Raw genomic sequence first — 21,203 nt, forward strand, 5'->3', positions numbered from 1 at the left:
AACATGCAGAGAGAAGGAAATATGCTCATAAAACACTGATATCTTCAGAAAGATAAGAGAATACTATAAAAAGAAGAATCCAAGAATAACAATAACTCTTGTAAGTTAAAAATTTGACAACTAAAGAAAAAAACTCAACAAATGAACTGAAAATCCTTCCCAGAAAGTTTAAAAATAAAAGACAAAAGAGCTAGAAAATAGAAGAGATTTTTAATTAGGCCAAACTAGTCAAGGAGGTATAACATCTTAAAAATAAGCAGAGTTCTAGGAAAACAGAAACCAAAGGGAAGAAATGCAAAGAAATAATTTCAGAAAATGTCCCAAAACTGAAAGAAATGATTTTCCAGGCTTAAAGGACCCAGCAACCACGCAACAGTACAGAGACTTTTAAAAAAGGCATATCACTGTGAAATTTTGGATTACTAGGGTCAAAGAAAAGATCCTAGATGATTCAAGAAAGAAAAACCAGGTCTCATACAAAGGCTTCAGACCTCCCAAAAGCCACAATAGAAACCAAACTTCTAAGGAGCAATGCCTTCAAACTTCTAAATGACTTCCAATCTAGAATTCTATATCCAGCCAAGCTATCAATAAAAACAGAAATGAAAACTGGTTTCTTAAGAGTCTGACATTTACCTTGCATGCAACTTTTCTCATGAACAATGATTTGCTGCACCAAAATAAAGGAGTAAATCAAAAACAAAGAGGACTTGGAATCCAAGAAATAGGCGATCCAACAAGAGGTGAAAGAAAAGTCCCAGGAGAACTGGTATGCACTAAACATAAAGAACCACCAGTCCACATGAAGCAGCTCAAACACTGATAAAACCACAACAATACAGGGAGGGTAGGGAGGTGGGGAAAGTCCAGTATGGAATATTGGAAGATACTGAGGGGAGATGAGGGACAGGAGTGAAAGAAGGTTAAACCTCATCCTTGCGATAGAAGGATCCAGAATGGAGAAAGCACCAGTTTAAGCTTACTAGAAGTCCAGAGGTAAATAACAAAAGACTCAACCAGGAGTTGAAAGCAGATGCTTCTGGGAAGGGGGACACCAGGGAGTAAGACATATTGGGGAGGTGCCATTTTTCTAAAGAGACTGGTAGCACCATTTGATGCTTCAAATTATGCTCATATTCAACTTTGATTAAAAACTATAAATATAAAAAAGATTATAGAAATGAATCAAAATACCACCATCTTTGATAAAAGAAGAGTAAAACTGTTAAATATCACTGATTTAACCCAGACTTCCTCATCTTTAAAGATATTATACAAAACGAAAGGGCCACTGTTTTCCGTTGGTTAATACCTTCTGATTCTCTTCCACTTCAGTTCGAAGTTCTGAACTCACAGCTGTCTTTGTTATTGCTCTAAGGAAATAAAAACATGATCAGTGCTTGGCTTATTTGATAGAAACATCTATTTCCCTATATTTAAGTATGAAACAACACATTGCTCAATAAATTACAAAAAAACTGATGAAAAAAACCTTAAAGCTTTATAATTGATAAATATATTTCTCCTCTCAGATATCTGTATTTTTTTCATGATCACAAGACACAAAGCCAAGGGAAAGTCACAGTAGTAGCTGCATTTTAGTGCAAGTGCAGTTATTTTCAAGACCTTAGTTAAACGCATGTAATTCTCTTCCCATATAAGATCTCTGCAGTTCATGGGCTAAAGGATAACGTTAAATAAATCAAGGCAACAAACTGTTCATCCTGTTTAAGCACTTCCAATGGAGGCAGAATCCTGCAGGGGTATCTTCAACAGCAATGCTTGACTAAATGAGAATGTACCACATGATTGACAGATCCCGGCTGAGAAGGATTTTCTAAGACTAATCAAATAAACAAATTTATTTACAAGATATCTCATATCAGAAGTCAAAGCACTTCATTCAGTGACTCAGGAAAAAGACTATCATTTACACTTCTAAAAATTTGACTTTTGAAACAATTTTGCCTTGAATTTATGGGATGTGGAAGACCATTCCATGACTGAAAGCAATAGCAGAAAAGCTGCATTCAAAATCTGAACCCATCATTATGAACAAGTCAGCCTCTATAACTTGTTTCCTTCATCAAGATTGAGTAAGATGATATACATGAAACTCTTCAGTAAGAAAAACACCAGAGTCATGCCAGACCCTAGATTAGTTATGGCTGCGTATATTAGATTTTGTTAACTCATCTAATCCTGAAAGGTAGGTATTGTTATCACCATTGTACTGCTGATGAATGTGAGGTCATGTTTATTTGTGAAGTTCACTTGCCTGGCAGGCGGCAGTGCCAGGAACACAACCTAGACTGGGCTCCAACCACACAACGCAGCAACTGGTCACCTTCTCAGAAAGATAGTGTCATCAGCAGCACAGTGCTGGTGGGGAGAGGACTCTTAACTTCTTAAGAATTTTCATATTTGAATGGATTCACTTTACATATAAACATGAGGATGATTAGGTACATGTCTCAAAGCCTTCTCCCTCTAAATTACCTGGCTTTGGTAGGAAAATTTTGACTAAGATCCTTCATAATCACCAAAGCTAACTCAACAGGAGCAGCCAAGATTCGGGCAGCAGTCTGGAAACTTAGATCTGCAACAAGGCCAAATAAAAAGTAAAGTGTATTACTCTAACGCAGTGAGACATGGGGAAAAACACATTTATTTCCCACTATGTTCTTGGTAATTAAGAATGCCCTAGAATGTCACCACTTCAGAGAGTGCCCCATGGTTTAATGTCAGGTTTTATTCACTTCTGAGGCCCCTGGAGTGTTTATTGTAGCCATTCCTTGATCTTCCTGCATAAACACCTGGGCATACACCAACACACTTTGCACAGAGTAAGTCCATCCCAAATCCTGTTCCTTCTAAATTTACAACATGTCACCAAGTCTAGCAAAAGACATTGGTAAATTATGTTGTAGGAAAACCTTGATATATAGTTCTTTGGACCAGAAATGCACACATCCATCCTGCTATAATCACATGCCTTTAACATCTAACTGTTTAATAAATGTATACACACAGAAACAGAAAGATTAAGACACGCTTCTCTCTAGTATTACAAGCTTATACATCTGGTCACACAGAGAACGATCTGGCACTCATTTATAAATATGTATTACTTGAAAAGTGTTATTGCCTACAAAAGGACTTTCTTCCTTTCTTTTCTGATAAATCATAATAAATTACATGATCCTTAAAATCTATGAATAAATATAATTAAGTTCAAATTCTGGTTTTTAATATCATAAAATTTAGGCCTATGATTCCTCTATGCTTTTATCACCTTGCAACTGCCAAACTTTTAAAGGGGCCATTTCATTGGTGCTCTCCACAAGATGCTTTCTGAGTTCTTTCAACTGTCCCTTCAGGTCAGGGTGCAGGTCTCTGAAAGAAACATAACATCAGTCCTTTTCACGTGACTTCTCTTTCTCAAAGAACATATAGAAGTTGACTCCAATTTTATCTACATGATTTTCCCCTTTTAGTAAAATTTCCTATTATTATATTCCTACATTGTAGGAATTATACAAATTCCTACAATGTAGGAAAAAAAGTATACTTTTCTTTAAAAAGAAGTTAATATAGAAAAGTATAAGTTAATTTAAAAACCATAAATTTTACAGATCAAGCCATGACTCACTACAACAGTGACCCCTATGCTGGGGGAGGGAAAGGAGTGGGACTGAGAGCAGGGGACAGAGGGGATCTCACCTCTACCTGCTGTGTTTCACTAACCTTGTTTCTCTCTTTCTTTAAGTAAAAGAAGGCATTATGTTGTGGGGAGGAAACCCTTAGTAAATAGATCTTTGGTACAGAAAAGCAAGTAGGATAGCAACAATCAGCTCTGGGTGGTGAGTACATGGGTGTGTTATGCTAGTCTCCATCCTTTCCTGAATCTTTTTCATTTCTCAAAGTAAAACTGGAAATACACTGCTGCCAGTCCCAAAATGAATTACTTTCTGCTACACACTCACAAGTCCTTTAGTCACATGAATACAATTCAAGCTAACCAAGATTATTTGGTTTTGTTTAGTTTTACCTTCAAATATAGTACATTCTATTTCAAGTTAGTAAAACAGAAGTTATCAGAGGCAGAAATACATCATTTAGATCAGACAGACAGATGGAACAGAGTAATTCTGTTTTTAAATACTAGAAAATCAAAATTTCTTAAATGTAACATGCAGAAAGTAAAATTTTACTCAGATTCTTCACCTTCCAAGAACCAATTCCGGTTACTACCAACTCTTCTTCGTGATAAAAATATCTTAAAATGAGCCAATTACTTTAGACAGCTAAATAACTATTCTGAATGTCTAAAAGGAAAATGTCTTTATTATTCTGCATGCTACCTTTGTGCTAACTAAAGCTCATCTACAACATGAATATCAAAGGGATTCTGGAAACTTGAGTCCAAAAAAAAATGGAACCTGACTGCATACTAGTGAGGCCACAACTAGTGTTAAACACAAAGAAATGTACATGTGTGTAGGATGAAATCAACATGTGCACAGTAATTGAACATGGACTATGTACGTCATCTGTGCCAAACGGTTAATCTCGTTAAGTCTTTCATCAGCCAAATGTTAAAGTATATGAAACTGCACCTACACATACTAGTTCCATTAACAAAAACACACTGTGGATATCCTAATTAACATTTCCAGGTAAGGCAGAATTCAGGGCTCTGAACAATTATCAAGTTTTACCAGAAATAATTCCAACAGGGGAGAGTATAGCTCAGGGGGAGAGTATAGCTCAGTGGTAGAGCATGTGCTTGGCATGCACAAGGTCCTGGGTTCATTCCCATGTACCGCCGCCATTAAATGATTAATAAATAAATAAACCTAATTACCTCCACCCCCCCAAAAAAAACCTACTAAAAAAAAGAAAAAGAAAGAATTGCAATAATTAAAATAACAGCCAAGAACACTTTTCAGCTATAAAATTCTGATGCTTTCATAAAAGTTACAGAATTTTCTTCAGAAAAACATTTCCTAGCCTCTTTCATATAAAGCAAATTCTAATAAAATGTGTTTCAACTGAACAGGCATAAAATCTACTACACCTCTTTTGCAATTTTTCAAACTAGTTTAGCGTAAGTAAATAGTCACGACCTCTCTAACTTAAAATACATTTGATTTTCTCAGGAAAGGACTGAGGGAATCAATCAGATTTCTCCTATTACAGAGATAAAAAAATGGCATGTAACTTTATACCATCAACTGCAAGACCCAGAAAAGGAAATCAATTTGAGCCGTAAGCAGGCAGCCATGGTATCACGTCAGAATAATGTGCTTCAAAATTACCAGAAATCAGGGGGAGGGTATACCTCAGTTGTAGAGCACATGCTTAGCATGCACGAGGTCATGGGTTCAATACCCAGTACCTCCGTTAAATAAAAAAAAATAAGAATAAATAAGTAAATAAACCTAATTCCCCCCTTAAAAACAATTCATTGTATTTCTATACACTAGCAATAAACATACAGTAATGGAGTTAAACAATTCCATTTACAATAACATCAAAAGAATAAAATGCTTAGAAATAAGAAATGCAAGACTTGTACACTGAAAACCAAAAAAAAAAAAAATTAACAGAATTAATAAGAAATCATAAAGTGTCCTACAAACTTAAGTGGTCATCTATTCCTATAAGAATTTATATACAAAGTACTGTTGGGAGGTCTGTAACTCAGACAGTAATGAGAAAGACGATCTCACACAGCGAAGAAGCCTGGAGGTTTAAAGGGAATAAGATCATTTCCCAAAAGAATATACACACCTTAATTTTCCAAAGAGGAATCCTTGAACTTCATCAATAGGATCGTTTTCACCAATCACTGTGGTGTTCACTTCAGTTCCTACAAAAGCACAGCAAATACATGTCTAATCACTCAGATTAGAAATAAAAATATTAACTTCATGAAATTTGAAAATTGTAAAAAAAAAAAAAAAACAATTTGAAACACCTGAAATTGTAACAGCTTTGAAAACGTTGAATATCTCAACTAAAATTTTTGTAGTGGTAACAAACAGAATAAACGTGTTTTTGATAGAGCCTGTGTTCCTGGATAAAGTAAGAATGTGTTTTTCCTTAAACTCTGGAAAAATTTACATGTTAAATATTTCAAAATTAATATTTTTAAAATTATGAATGATAGTATTCAGTATCAAAATTCTGAGGAATTTGCAATGAGGCAACTTAATCCTAAATACAATTATTGAGAACAGAATGATGATGAGGTAGTAGGCTATCTTATCTTCATGCACCAAAACCAACCATTTCTACCTTGAAAACAAGCCCAAAAGACATAAAAAGATGGCACATAAAATTTGTTGAAATAATTCAAAATCCTAGAATATTAGAATAGGAAGTACCCCCAGTAAACTGTTCCAAGTGTAGAAAATAATAAAAAACATAAAATTGTTCGTTGATTATATGACAGTTTAAGATTTCACATCGGGTCACAAATTAATCACTATTTGTAAACTACTCATCATCAGTAACAACAGCTACTACTTACTGAACCTTTCTGTGCAAAAAACTTTGTTGAATTCTTTACCTATACATCTAATATTCTCCTTGCAAATACTTTAAGAGGCATATATCATCATCTGCACTCAACAGGGGATAAAATTAGGACCTAGAGAATTTGTCATCCAACTCAGATATAACAGTACCAGGATTCAAACACAGGTTCATCATACTCCCAAATCTATTCTCATCAAGGAAACAAATTCCTCTTTAACTCATATTTAAAGCCAAGAAAACACATTGGTCTTAATTTACAAATTCACCTTTCACCTGAGTATCATCCTTGGCCTTGTACTCAGTGCTCTTAATGGCCAATTCCACACCGTAGCCAGAGAGGTAAACAGGCTCCTTCCTGGGATTCTGCAAGCAGAGCAAGTATTCTATCATTACCTCCCCGTTCGTCCTGCCATTACTACCGCCTCGCTCTTTACGTCTCACAGCGTGCAGCGCGCGACCATGTTAATGCCACGGAGCCATCGCTGAGGGTTATTTATGCATCCAAAATACGCTTGAACTTCCATGGCAACCTTCAGATCGTGGATCGTGCCACAAGAGTGAGAACAGGAATTTCAAGGTAGAAACAAAACCAGACGAAGGGACGGCTAAGAGGGCAAAAGTAACCACACCAAGCGAACAAATGGAGAAGGCGACAACAAAGTTCCAGAATCTACACAGGGTTGAAAATCGGTAGGTTTCAAACCCAGAGTGCTTTGTTAGGACCATGTATACAGATACGTGTGTGTGTGTGCGTGTGTGCAAGCACATTTTTTTTATTGAATTTAAATGTTTTCAGGCAGGGTTTGGGCTGATCAAGTGTCACAGGTTCACCACTACCCTGAATAAGGAAGGCCCTTGAGACATTGGAATCTTTAATGCCAGCAATAGAGCCTGGAGGCAGGGTTAAAAATTGGATATTGAAAAATCTGTTTCTGCTCATACAAATTTTCATTTAAAATTTTTAATTTTATTTTTGCATGGACTTAGCATCCAATATTTACTGAGCTCATTATGACATAGAAATTTTAAAGGCTAAGAGTCTTTAGATATAAATATTTTAAATACTAAATATCACACAAGGTTTTAAAGGCTTAATTTTAAATCAATTCTGCCTGATTTCACCCCATTAGAAATCTTCCCCCTTCCATCAAATGAGAAGATTCCAAAAAGAAAAAGTTTGAAAAGGAACTGAATTCAAGAATCAGTTCCATACTATGATGACCATATTAAATCTGGACAAAATTAATTTATATGGTTTATTTTTAAAAAGAATGTAAACTTTACATAGCCATTTTTTAAGCATAATTGTTTTACATTTCTTCAGAAAGGCAAGCAAAGTACCTCCTGTGTGCAAGTAACAGATCTGATGAAAGTATTACATTTCTCAAAAAAATAGTTCAAATCATTCTATAAAGGGGCAAATTATTAGCTTAAGTGCTAAGGCTATGCTAGGCAAATTAATATTTAAACCAGTTATAAAATGAATCAATACTTACAGATATATAATGTCTGAATACGTAATTGATTTTGCCTGCATTGCTTTCCGATATAAGTTGTTGGTGGAAACTATAAAATTCCTCAGAGCCAATCTCAGAGTAGAAAATAACCACCGGGCTTTCAGGATTAGATGAGGGGTATCTGTGATCTCCTTTGAACAATAAAGGTTTGGGTCTGAAAATAAATATTAAAAGCTTAAAGTTGTTAACTTAAAAAGTTTTTAAACATTAAAAACAGTACAAAATGTAGCTGCAGCAATGATAATGCAAGAAAGGATTATAAACATTTTAATATAGAGTATCACAATCACAAATAGTTTTCAGCTAGTAAGAATACTAACAGGTATGAGTTTTTATTTGTTCATAATTTAAAATAATAAATTTACATTATATACATACTAACTATAAAATGTATACTTTGACTAATAATTGTTACCAATTCCTAGAGAAGGGGGAAAAGCCAGGAAAAGGATATATATTTAGACCTCATAGTACTAAAGCTTTAGCAAATTATTCTACCATATAAACAGAATATAATGATCTCTTTATCTGAAAACCTAAGTGCAAATAATGCAAATAATGCAGAGATAACTCTAAGCATATAAGTTCCCAATTACAGCATCTTCCCCCTCTGTCATTTTTACTATTATGATCCTCCTACTAACAGATCTAACATTTAAGTTTTCCTCATAAATTTTAAAACCTTGCCCTCAAGAAAGTTTCTCTAAGAATGGCATCAAGATATTTATAGATCTTAATGCATAGACTTTATGATCTACCAATCCCTCTGAAGGAGGTACACCTACATGTACTAAGTGGCGGACGCTGTGCATAAAAATAAACCTACCTACCTGTATAAATTTATAACCACAGAAAAAAGTATAAAAGGATACATGCCAAACTATTCAAAATAGTAACCACCTCTCAGAAGAGGAGACATTACCACTTTTTTCTTTATAAAGGTCTGCAGTGCATTACTGTGGTAACAAATTAAACAAAGAATTTTTTAAGTCAGTCAATTTTGTTTCCCCACAGGGCACCACCATACCTCACCCCTCAGAAAGTTGAATGCTCACTGCACTTTTTGGTTACCACCCCAAGGAAGAAGCACTTGTGTCATTTGGTGGGCAGGGGACAGGTGCTGGGCAGATCAACTTACTAAAGAAGAATTTCCCCACCTAAAACACCTTTGGCACTTCTAGTACAGCAGAGCAACATCACAGAAAGATCACTGCTGTCCTCTGGATAACAGCATTAGAGGAAGTACAGAGGGGTTCCTGCCCTAGCCAGACAGCAAGACGTACCTGGTATATTTGTCCACCACAGGAGACCTACCTTTAAGCCAAAAAGCCAGCCCATCAAGTACCAATTTAATATTCAAATTAAGCTTGCAGTTACCTTAACGTCTTCTTTGGCAGGGAAGGGTATAGCTCAGTGGTAGAGTGTGTGCTTAGCATGCACAAGGTCCTGGGTTCAATCCCCAGTACCTCCATTAAATAAATAAATAAATATATAAATACATAAACAAAGAAATAAACCTAATTACCATCCCCCCAAAAGGTCTCCTTTGTCTGAAACTAACACTATCCTGAGAGCTTCAATACACAGAATATTCTTTACTAAGCTGACGACAAAGCCTAAGTAATCTCTCTGATACAGTCAATACCAAACGACAATCATATTAAGTACTCTTACTATCTTCATTTCAAAATGAGATAAGGAAAGAAAGGTTATGCAATTTGCCTAAGTTCACAAAACTATTTTAAGTGATGGAGCTGGGATTAAAATAAATCTAGTCAGTCTGGTTCCAGAATTCATATTCTAAACCACTAGACCTCAGACTGTAAAACCCATAAGAGAAACCAGAAGGCGGACTTGATATAGAAGAAAGCACAATGAATGCACAACATTTCAGTAAAGAAACACACAATCTACCTTTCGGAAGCTGTCAGGAGAAGAGTCTCAAGGGTATCAAAATGACAACTCTTCTTTCCATGCACCGAAAAAAATGAATTACATCCTTCTGGTGGAGGTTCGTCAGCTGCTATCTGTCATTTAAGACACAAGATGTTTTTGAAAATAATGTCTAACCAAAGATAAGATAAAGACATGAATATTCTAAGTAGGTAACAAAATAATAAAACAACATCAATAAAAGCAAAAATTAGTATCTACTGAGCATCCATTAAGTAACAGGAAATAAGAGCCTTACGTTTCACTGCTTTCCATGTATTGTCTCATCTATTTCCTCCCAATATCACCCCCCGAGGTAGGTGTTATTATCCCCAAAACAGAACTTCAAAATTCTATCTCAGAAGAAATCAACAGATATCCAGGGAATACAGTATGTACCTTTTAGAAACTAAGCTTACAAATGTCAACTGTATGTTCCAAAGTATAACAATGCAGCCGAATTAAGTATACTATGCAGACAAATGTGAAGCCTCTCCCTGAAATAGGAAGAACGACACTGAATTTTAAAAAGCAACTGGGCCTAAAAAAAGAGTAGATGGAAAGGCTGTGAAATTATTCAAGGAGCACAGGAAGATATTCAAAGGAAAGGCTTAAGGAGATATGAGTTTATGTTTGGACTGAAATGCGTGAACACCAAGGCATAATGAGACAAGTTCATCTGCAACTTCATCGAGGGGCGCACTGAGCAGCATGAGGGTGAAGAGAGCGACAGAACATAAAATTAATGGAAGAGGGAGCCATGCCAACCTCTAAAAGTTAAGGAGAACTAATGTCACATCAAATTGAGCAGAAAAAGACTCAGTGTCAAATCCCATACAAAGCTATTGTAAGAAAAGGGGTGGGGGGTGGGCAGAGAACAGAATGACACTCTTATGCTTATACATGAGTGCTGTACAGGAGAAATTTCTGCAAGGACAGAAATCTACGTCTGCACTGCCCAGCAGGGTGGCCACTGGCTACAGGTGACTATTGAGCACCTGAAATGTAGCTAACGCAACTGAAGAGCTCAGTTTCTCATTTCGTCTAACTTTAATTGGTTTAAATTTAAACAACCACACATGGCCAGTGGCTACCATACTGGACAGCACAGCGACAGTCAATGAAACCATGTCAGAAACACACAGCTAGAAGACAGACAAAATGTAACCCACTGCAGGGGAGGGAAATAGCTCAGTGGTAGAGAGCACACTTAGTATGCACAAGGTCCTGTGTTCAATCCCCAGCACCTCCATTAAAATTTTAAAAATTAACAAATAAATCTAATTACTTCTCCCATCCCCCCCCAAAAATTAAAAATTTAAATTAAAAAGTAACAATTTCAAACAAATTAAAATATATTAAGAAAATTATATAAGATGTAGAGAAAAACCTAAGTCAGAATTAGAGAAATTCAGAAATGAGATGACAGACTAAAGAAAAAAATCAGAAGTAAAACAAAAATCATTTTAGAAATGAAAACTAAACTAGAAGGAGTACCAAAAAAACAAAAACAAAAAAATGAAAAAAAAAAGTAATGACTTAAGAGAAAGAGAAGATGAATGGAGGAAAAAAATTTTTAATTGAAGAGAAATAAAGAAAAGAAAGATTCAAAGGAAAGTGACAGATAACAAAGCTGAGCAAAGAAAATTCACTATATGGATGATATGAATTCCAAAATAAGGGACAGAACAAACTATAGTAAGTTCTTAAGAAACTTTTCTTGGAATAAAAAAAATGATGTGAAACTCTGTATTAAAAGAGCATACTGTATACCTAAAAATACTGAGCCAGGACAATCACTGGTAAGCTTTATTCTAGTAAATTATGACTTTAAAGAAAAAGAAAAAAATCCTTTTCGGTGCTAGACAAAAAAAGCAAGAGACTTTTAATGGAAAGGAACTCCTATTATCTTCACATTTTCGGTAGGACAACTTCGTGCTAAAAGAAAATGAGACAGTATGTTTAAGATAGTCAAGGAAAGAATATATATCCCAAGGATTTTATATCCAGACTATTACATAAACAAGCAAAAACTGAGGAAATACTGCTCCCATTAACCCTTCCTGAGAAATCTTACTGGTAAACAAGTGTCAGAAAAGCCAACTGACTAAAGATATTTGGCAAAAGGACCAGTGGTGAGTATTAAAGATACAAATTATTTATAAAACAAAGACTAAATGAGGCTAAAGGGGAGACAGTATAATAAGAAACGTCTAAGCTCTGTGTAGAATACACTCATTTTTTAAAATGGGGGGAGGAATGACAGAGTTGACTAGGCCAAAAGAAAAAATTTTAACTGTTTTCAGTAACATAGTTGTGGCCACAGTATGACCGTTATTAAGGCTACTATGTATGTGACGTGGATAAAACAACTGAGTAACCATGAGATAGTCCAATTCCATCGTCCTTTATATCCTTGAGAACTAAGATCTCGATGTGGAAGAAAAGAAATGTATGTGTAACATACAAACTAAGTGATCTTCAATCTGAATTCAACGCATCAGAAAGAACTCACGCAGTATTTCATCTTACATGGCTTTGTATATTTTGTCTTTAGATATATTGGTAGTTATTTCCTATCTCCACCTACGTAGGAGGCCTAAGAACAATGACCAACCCATTAGCAATGATGCCTAGAGGACTATGCTCTTAAAATACCATTTCTCCTCACACACACAAAAACAAAAACAAAAACAAAAACAAAAACAAAAACAAAAACTTCAGTGAGCCTCTTAGCAAAACAGTTGATTGCAAATCTAGGACCAGAGATGTACAAAATGAACCTGAAACTTATTATACCAGATAGCAAGGAATCAATCAAAGACTAGTAGAGTGGCATCAAAAGACCTCGATAGAAGATTCATACTTTCAGATTTATCGACTTAGTACAAACCTAGAGCAATCAGAACAGTGTTGTACTGGCTTAAGTACAGACATATAAACTAATGGACTAGAGCAGAGCCCAGAAAGAAACCCTCACATATATGATCAATTGATTTTCAACAAGTGTGCCAAGACCCACCAACGGAGAAAGGACAGTCTTTCAACAAACGGTGCTGGGAAAAGTGAGTATCTACATAAAAAAGAATGAAGCTGGACCCTTACTCTATACCATATACAAAAATTAACTCAAAATGGATCCAAGACCCAAAGTTTAAGAACTAGTATTACACTACGGAACTCTTAAAAAAAACATAGGGGAAAAGCTTCCTGACAATGGATTTGGTAATGATTTCATGGATAGAACACCAAAATCACAGGCAACAAAAAGTAGGAAAGAAACATATAAACTGGATTTCATCAAAATTAAAACCTTTGTGTATCAACAGACACCATCAACATCAAACTGAATGATGAAAAGCTGGGTTATTTCGGGGGTTTTGGTGTTGGTTTGTAGGAGTTCTTTATATACTCTGGGTATTAATCACTTTTCAGATATGTGCTTTCCAACTAATTTTCCATTGTGTGGGTTCTTAGGTACTTTATTCTTTGTGATGCGATGGTAAATGAGATTGTTTCCTTAATTTCCCTTTCTGATATTTTGTTGTTAGTGTATAGAAATGCAACAGATTTCTGTATATTAATTTCATATCCTGCAAGTTTACAGAATTCATTAATGAGCTCTTGTGGTTTTCTGGTGGCAATTTTAGAATTTTCTGTGGATAATATTATCTCATCTCCAACAGTGACAGTTTTCCTTCTTCCTTTCCAATTAGGGTTCCTTTTATTTCTTTTTCTTCTCTCACTGCTGTGGCTAGGACTTTCAAAACTATGTTGCATAAAAGTGGTGCTGGGAAAACTGAACAGGTACCTGTAAAAGAATGAAATTAGAACATTCTCTAGCACTATATACAAAAATCAACTCAAAATGGATGAAAGACCTAAATATAAGACAGAATACTACAAAATTTCTGGAGGAAAACATAGGCAGAACATTCTGTCATAAATCGCAGCAGTATTTTTCTCAATCTGTCTCCTAAAATAATGGAAATAAAAGCAAAAATAAACAAATATGACCAAATTAAACTTAAAAGCTCTTGCACAGCAAAGGAAACCATCAACAAAACAAAAAGACAACCTACAGAATGGGAGAAAATACTTGCAAATGATACGATCGACAAGAGATTAATTTCCAAAATATACAAACAGTTCATACAGCTCAATAGCAAATCAATCAATCAATAAAAACAACTCAATCAAAAAGTGGGCAGAAAACCTAAACAGACATTTCTCCAAAGAAGATAATCCAGATGGCCAACAGGTGCATGAAAATATACTCAACATCGCTAATTATTAGAGAAGTGCAAATCAAAACTACCATGAGGTATCATCTCACATTGGTCAGAATGGCCAGCATTAAAAAATCTACAAATAATAAATGCTGGAGAGAGTGTGGAGAAAAGGGAACCCTCCTACACTGTTGGTGGGAATGTAAATTGGTGCAGCCACTATGGGGGACAGTATGGAGGCTCCTTAAGAAACTAAAAATAGACTTACCATATGACCTAGCTACCTCACTCCTGAGCAAACATTTGGAAAAGATGAAAACTCTAATTCGAAAAGATAACATGCACCCAACGTTCATACAATAGCCAAGACATGGAAGTAACCTAAATATATGCTGACAGATGAATGGATAAAGAAGACGTGGTGTGTATATATACACATACACACACACACACACACACACACACACACACACACACACACACAATAGAATATTACTCAGCCATAAAAAACAATGAAATAATGCCATTTGCAGCAACATGGTTGGACCCAGAGATTATCATACTAAGTGAAGTAAGTCAGACAGAGAAAGAAAAATACCATATAATATCATATAATACCACTTATATGTGGAATCTTAAAAAATGACACAAATGAACTTATTTATAAAACAGAAATAGACTCACAGACATAAAAAACAACCTTATGGTTATCAAAGGGGAAGGGGTGGCGGATAAATAAGGAGTTTGGGATTAACATATACACACTATTATTTTAAATTAGATAAACAACAATGCTCTTCTGCTGTAGGACAGGGAACTATATTCAATATTTTGTCATAACCTATAATGGAAAAGAATCTGAAGAATATATATATATGTATAACTGAATTACTATGCTGTATACCAGAAAGTAACACAACATTATAAATCAACTATACTTCCAATTTTTTTTTAAAGTGTGTTTACAGAGAAATGTATTAATCCAGTAAATGCAGTGTTGGTGGCTTAGTTAAGTGCTATACAGTAATTTTCATTTTTATTGTTTTAAAATTTATACTAAGGGGGAGGGTATAGCTCTAGAGTTAGAGTGCATGCTGACTGAGCATGTACAAGGTCCTGTGGTTCAATCCCCAGTATCTCCATTAAGAAATAAATAAGCAAACCTAACTACCTCCGCTCAAAACAAACAAAAAAAGTGCAAAAAAAAATTTATACTAATAACCTATGAAAACATACTATTAAAAATGAAAAAATTCAAAATATTTTAGAATAAACATAAGAAGTTCCCATTCACTAAAGATAATCTGTGTAAACAGTTTGCATTCTTTGGGGGCTTTTTAAAAATGCATTTTAAAATATTTACTTTTTGCAGGAGTGGGTATAGCTCAGTGGTAGAGCATATGCTTAACATGCACAAGGTCTTGGGTTCAACCCCCAGTACCTCCATTAAAAAAAAAAAAAAAATACACACACACACACACTCATATAGAAAGAAACAAAGAATTTACTTTTTGACTTTGAGTTTTACTACATATGTACAAAGGCCTCCCTTACTCCATGAATTTAAATAAAATAATCATATACTTTCTCCTTACACAGGGTGACCAGAAGTTCTGGAAGCGTAAGTATACATAATAAATGGCTTTTTGACATTGTGTTACAATAAATACATTCAGTGACATTATGATATGTTCAACGTGTTTTCCCTTATTAGTGCTACATAGTTCAATGCACTACAAATTTGCAGCAAATGTGGTACATTAACATGGAATTTCCACATGTCCCTGCACATGCATCTGTGATACACTGATTTTTTTCTCCAATTTTCACTGGCTAAACCTGTGCCTGTAGCATATCTCAGAAGATGTCATCAAAGACGTTCAGTTTGTAAATATATATTTATATTCACATTATATTGTAAATAATATAACTCTCCAAAAATAAAAACAGAAAAAAAAACCCCAAATAAACCAATTCAAAAATGGGTAAAGGTCTTAAGTAGACAAGCTTCCAAAGGAGATATTCAGATGGCCAATAAGCACATGAAAAAATTTCCCACCTTACTGATCATTAGGGAAATGAAAATCAAAACCTGTGATACCAATTCCCACCCATCAGTATAGTCATTTTCAAAAAAAAAAACAAAAACAAAGTAACAAATGTTGGCAAGTATGTGGAAAAAGTGGAATTGTGGTGCATTACTAGTGGGAACGTAAACCAGTGCAGCTGCTCTGGAAGAGTCTGGCAGTTCCTTGAATTGTTAAACATGGAGTTAGCATATGATTCGTGAACTACACTCCCATGTTCACATTCAAAAGAAGTGAAAACGGATTCAACCAGACACCTGTTTTCCTATGGTTCACAGCAGCATTATTCACAATAGCCAAAAGGCAGAAACAATCCAAATATCCAATGGATAAATAAAATGTGTTACATATATCCAATAGAATATTATTCAGCCATAAAGAAGTGAAATTCTGACATATGCTACAACATGGATGAACCTTAAAAACATGATGCTATGTGAAACAGGCCAGACAGAAAAGGATAAACATTTAGGAGTTCACTTATATGGGGTGTCTATAATGGGCAAATTCACATGGAGAGAAAGTAGAATGGTGATGGCCAGGGGTTGGCGGGGACAGAATAGAGAGAAAGGGGAGTTGTTATTTGATGGACATGAGTTTCAGTTTCACAGGATGAAAGGGGTTCTGAAGATGGATGATGGTGATGATTACACAACAGTATGAATACCACTGAACTGTACACTTAAATGTGGGTAAGAGGATAAATTTTAGTTTATGTGTATTTTACCACAATTTTAAAAAGCTGAAGTGAAAAATTAAATGGTCAAAGTAAAAGGAAGCTTGTGACTCAAATGCATTTAGAAACCTGTTATTTAAATAAAAGGAAAGAAGTATGCACTCAGCCTTTCATATGTGCACAATACCGTGACCCAGGACCACATGACGGAGGGGCCTCTTCTTTTTTTAATTATTATTTTTTTAATTGAAGTACCATCAGTCACAGTGTGTCAATTTCTGTTGTACAGCACAATATCCCAGTCATGCATATATACATACATATATTTGTTTTCATATTTTTTCATTAAAGGTTATTACAAGCTATTGAACATAGTGCCCTGTGCTATACTGAAGAAACTTTTTTAAAATCTATTTTCATATATAGTGGCTAACATTTGCATATTTCAAACTCCCAAATTTACCCCTTCCCACCCCCTTTCGCAGGTAACCATAAGATTGTTTACTATGTCTGCGAGTCTGTTTCTGTTATGTAAATGAGTTCATAGTGTCCTTTTTTTTTTTTTTTTAAGATTCTACCTATGAGTGATATCATATGGTATTTTTCTTTATTTCTGGCTTACTTCACTTAGAATGAAAATCTCTAGGTCCAGCCTCTTTGTGGCAAATGGCATTATTTTATTATTTTTATGGCTGAATAGTATTCCATTATATAAATATACCACAACTTCTTTATCTAGTCATCTGTCCATGGACGTTTAGGTTGTTTCCATGTCTTGGCTATTGTATATCGTGCTGCTATGAAGATGACTCTTTATATCCATGCTCCAAGAACAAATGAAAAGAAAAGATGAAAGAGTCACCACTTTACCACCCCCAAGAATTAACAAGCTAAGCATAGAGTGGTAACGGCTGCTAAATCAAAAAGAGAAGAAAGCACACACTAGGTGCCTCCTAATGGAAGAACGGCACACCACTGACAGACTTGCCAAAGGGATGAAACACAATTTGGACCAAGACTCTGGATCCAGCCACCAATTTTCAGGAACACAGATCAGAGGAAAATGCAGAAGGTACAATGCCTCACAAGTGTGTGATCAACAAAATGTACACTGTGAAAAAATCTATAGGGCACACAGTCTGTTATTCACCAGAAAAGAAAGGGATGGAGGGAGAACCTGTAAATTAAGAGACTATCCACCCCCCAAAATATGATCAAATTTTTAAAAATTGGGCAGGACTAATGAACTCTACTGTGTGGAGATGCTCTCTTGGGCAATAAAATGATTAAAAAAAAAAAAAACAGCAAGTGATTCCAACAGAAGGAAGTGATTCCTCTTGAAGGGCAAAGGCAGCTGTGACAATGGGGACAGAGCACATGAAGGGCTCATAGGGTGCCTGGCTAAGTTCTAGTCTATTTCTTGACCTGGCTGAAAACTACAAGAGTGTTCACTTCATAATAATTCACTATACTATGTTTTGTGAGTCATTTTCTATACCTGTTTTATTTCAGAATTTTAACAACAGTTTTAAAATTAACATTTCTTTTATACGAAATATATAATTGGTATACACACATCTTTGATTTTCTTGCTCTCTACTTTTTTTTTTAACAAGTTTGTTCAACTCAAAATCCAACAAGATCTACACATGCATTAAGCTGACACATTTTTTTAAGTCTCTCTTGAAGTTCCTCCTTTCCTCTTTTCTCCTCCTTTTAACTTATTTGTTGACAAAATCAGATCGTTTGACCACAAGGTTTCCCACATTCTAGACCTTCCTGACTGTCTCATATGATATGGCTTCACATTTCCTACCTCCTGTGAACTGCTTTTAGATCCACAGGCTGTGATCAGACTTTAGGGTTAGTTGGTTTAGCAAAACTACAGCTCCTCTCTCCTGAGCTGTGTTATATAAACGAAGTTTTTTGTGTGCATATTCTTTTTCTTTTTTCCTTAAATGAAAAAAATGGGGGGGAGGGATAGAGCACATTTGGTAGAGTGCATCTTTAGCATGTATGAGGTCCTGGGTTCAATCCCCTGTAGATCCATTAAAAAATAAATAAATATATTATAAAACTCCTAAAGGAAAACATAGGCAGAACTCTGTTGGACACAAACCACAGCAATATATTGTTTGAACCAGCTCCTGGAGTAATGGAAATAAAAGCAAAATAAACAAATGGAATCTAATTAAACTTAAAGGCTTTTGCACAGCTAAGAATACCATGAACAAAATGAAAAGACAACCTACAGAATGGGAGAAAATATTTGCAAATGATGTGACTGACAAGGGATTACTTTCCAAAACATACAAACAGCTCATACAGCTTAATATAAAATTAAAAACACAAGCAAACCAATCAAAAGATGGGCAGAAGATCTCTATAGACATCTCTCCAAAGAAGACATCCAGATGTCCAACAAGCACATGAAAAGATGCTCAGCATCACTAATTGTTAGAGAAATGCAAATCAAAACTACAATCAGGTATATCACCTCACACCAGTCAGAATGGCCATCATTAAGAAGTCTGCAAACCATAAATGCTAGAGAGGTTGTGGAGAAAAGGGAACCCTCCTACACTGTTGGTGGGAATGTAACTTGGTCCAGCCACTATGGAGGACAGTATGGAGGTTCCTTAAAAACACTAAAAATAGACTTACCCTATGATCCAGCAATCCCACTCCTGGGCATATATCCGGACAAAAATATAATTCAAAAAGACACATGTACCCCAATGTTCACAGCAGCACTATTTACAATACTCAGGACATGGAAACAACCTAAATGTCCACTGACAGATTAACTGGATACAGAAGATGTGTGTATATATGTGTACACACACACACACACACACACACACACACACACACACACACACACACACACACACACGGAATACTACTCAGCCATAAAAAGGATAAAATAATGCCATTTACAACAGCATGGATGGACCTGAAAATTGTCGTTCTAAGTGAACTAAGCCAGAAATATAGAGAAACATGTCATACGATATTGCTTATATGTGGAATCTAAAAGGGAAGACACAAATGAACTTATCTACAAATCAGAAACAGACTAACAGACATAGAGAACAAACTTATGATTATCAGAGGGTAAAGGAGGTGGGAAGGGATAAACCAGGAATTTGAAAATTCCACCTCTTGGGGAGTGACGGAAATGTTAACTATTTTGATTGTGGTAGTGATTTCTTTGGTGTATATATCTATCAGAAGTCATCAAATTGTACATCAGAAATATGTGTAGTTTACAGAAAGGAACCACACCACAATAAAGGTGTTAAAAATAAATAAATATATACTTTTTTTAAGTTTTTAAAAAATAAGTGCAAATTATATTTTTTATAATGTATGATTTAAGTATTTAATATCATCAGCTTTGCTTATAATTTATGAACACATTGTAAATCTAGAAAACCTCAGGCAGAAGAGGTCTAGTTGTGTAACACAACTCCAGGACAACTGCAACATACCCAGTCATGTTACACAAGCCCTGAAAACACTGTTATGTGGAAGCACTGAACTCACCTGTTGGAAGGCTTGAATTGTAGCTGAGTAGGCGCGAAGAGACAGACAAAATTTCAACAAATTCTGCTGTAGTGGTGACAGAAACTGAAATGCAGCTTCCAATATCTCATGATAATAGGAATAATCAGTACCTGTCAAGAAGAACATTAATCAAAATCATCATACACGACTAGAGCCATCCAAGTCAGAAAGCTCATGAAGAACACGATGGCGAAATTTCTCCGCTATACTCTCTCGAACTGCTGGCAAATGCTTGCAATTCCTTGGTGCACACAACGCAGCTGGACTCTTCCTCTCCTTTTCCTTTGCTCAGACTCTTCCCTCTCCCTGGACTGTGATGTTCCCACTTCCCTGGATGACTGACCCCTACCTACTTTCTCATGAAGAATTCAGCAGTGAGATCACCTATTCCAGGGAGGGGCCCCCAGTCCCCACTCCATGCCTCACTGGACCAAGTTCATCTCTTCTGTGCTCCCATAGTATTTCATTGTCACACCATTTACTAAATTACTTATTCACTATTACATCTCCCCAAATGGTCTTTGAGCCCCCCAAAGGCAGAAATTATGACTTGCCTTTGTGTTCCCAGTGCTGGGCACGTTATCTACTCAAATAACCCAAAAAAACTGAGCAGGGTGATAAGGAAGTTCAAGGTATTAAAGGATAC

General features: G+C 35.5%; 1 protein-coding gene across 2 annotated transcripts in view; it reads right to left on the reverse strand.

The window, feature by feature from the left end:
• Window positions 1–21,203, reverse strand: part of UGGT1 (UDP-glucose glycoprotein glucosyltransferase 1) — a 106,317-nt gene that overhangs the window by 73,334 nt on the left and 11,780 nt on the right. For both annotated transcript variants that reach the window (XM_074363429.1, XM_074363428.1), the window contains exons 4-11: window positions 20,537–20,667; window positions 9,978–10,090; window positions 8,043–8,217; window positions 6,813–6,909; window positions 5,797–5,875; window positions 3,296–3,396; window positions 2,500–2,599; window positions 1,313–1,373 (exon numbers count right to left, since the gene is read on the reverse strand). In XM_074363429.1, the coding sequence (XP_074219530.1) occupies window positions 1,313–1,373; window positions 2,500–2,599; window positions 3,296–3,396; window positions 5,797–5,875; window positions 6,813–6,909; window positions 8,043–8,217; window positions 9,978–10,090; window positions 20,537–20,667 (857 nt within the window). The remainder of the gene's footprint in view (window positions 1–1,312; window positions 1,374–2,499; window positions 2,600–3,295; window positions 3,397–5,796; window positions 5,876–6,812; window positions 6,910–8,042; window positions 8,218–9,977; window positions 10,091–20,536; window positions 20,668–21,203) is intronic.

Source organism: Camelus bactrianus, chromosome 5, assembly GCF_048773025.1.
Source record: "Camelus bactrianus isolate YW-2024 breed Bactrian camel chromosome 5, ASM4877302v1, whole genome shotgun sequence".
Taxonomy (NCBI): Eukaryota; Metazoa; Chordata; class Mammalia; order Artiodactyla; family Camelidae; genus Camelus; species Camelus bactrianus.